We start from the raw sequence: 280 nt of genomic DNA on the forward strand, positions 1-280 counted from the left end.
CTCTGCCCCCGCCCAGCGGTGCCCGCCCCGCCCCTGCTGAGGCTGTACTCCCCCACCCCCCAGAGCTGAGGAAGCAGGTGGAGAGCGCGGAGCTGCGGAACCAGCGGCTGAAGGAGGTCTTCCAGGCCAAGGTACAGGAGTTCCGCAAAGTCTGCTACACGCTCACCGGCTACCAGGTGGACATCACGCGGGAGAGCCAGTACCGGCTGACCTCCATGTACGCCGAGCGCCAGGACGACTGCCTGGTCTTCAAGGTAGGCCTGTGCACTGGGGGGGGGGC

General features: G+C 67.9%; 1 protein-coding gene across 1 annotated transcript in view; it reads left to right on the forward strand.

Moving 5' to 3' along the window:
* The window catches only part of MAD1L1 (MAD1 mitotic arrest deficient-like 1 (yeast)), a 150711-nt gene that overhangs the window by 147076 nt on the left and 3355 nt on the right, over window positions 1-280 (forward strand). The window contains exon 18 of the mRNA XM_014530985.1: window positions 64-254. Within this exon, the coding sequence (XP_014386471.1) occupies window positions 64-254 (191 nt within the window). The remainder of the gene's footprint in view (window positions 1-63; window positions 255-280) is intronic.

The sequence above is a fragment of the Myotis brandtii genome, unplaced genomic scaffold (genome assembly GCF_000412655.1).
Source record: "Myotis brandtii unplaced genomic scaffold, ASM41265v1 scaffold786, whole genome shotgun sequence".
Taxonomy (NCBI): domain Eukaryota; kingdom Metazoa; phylum Chordata; class Mammalia; order Chiroptera; family Vespertilionidae; genus Myotis; species Myotis brandtii.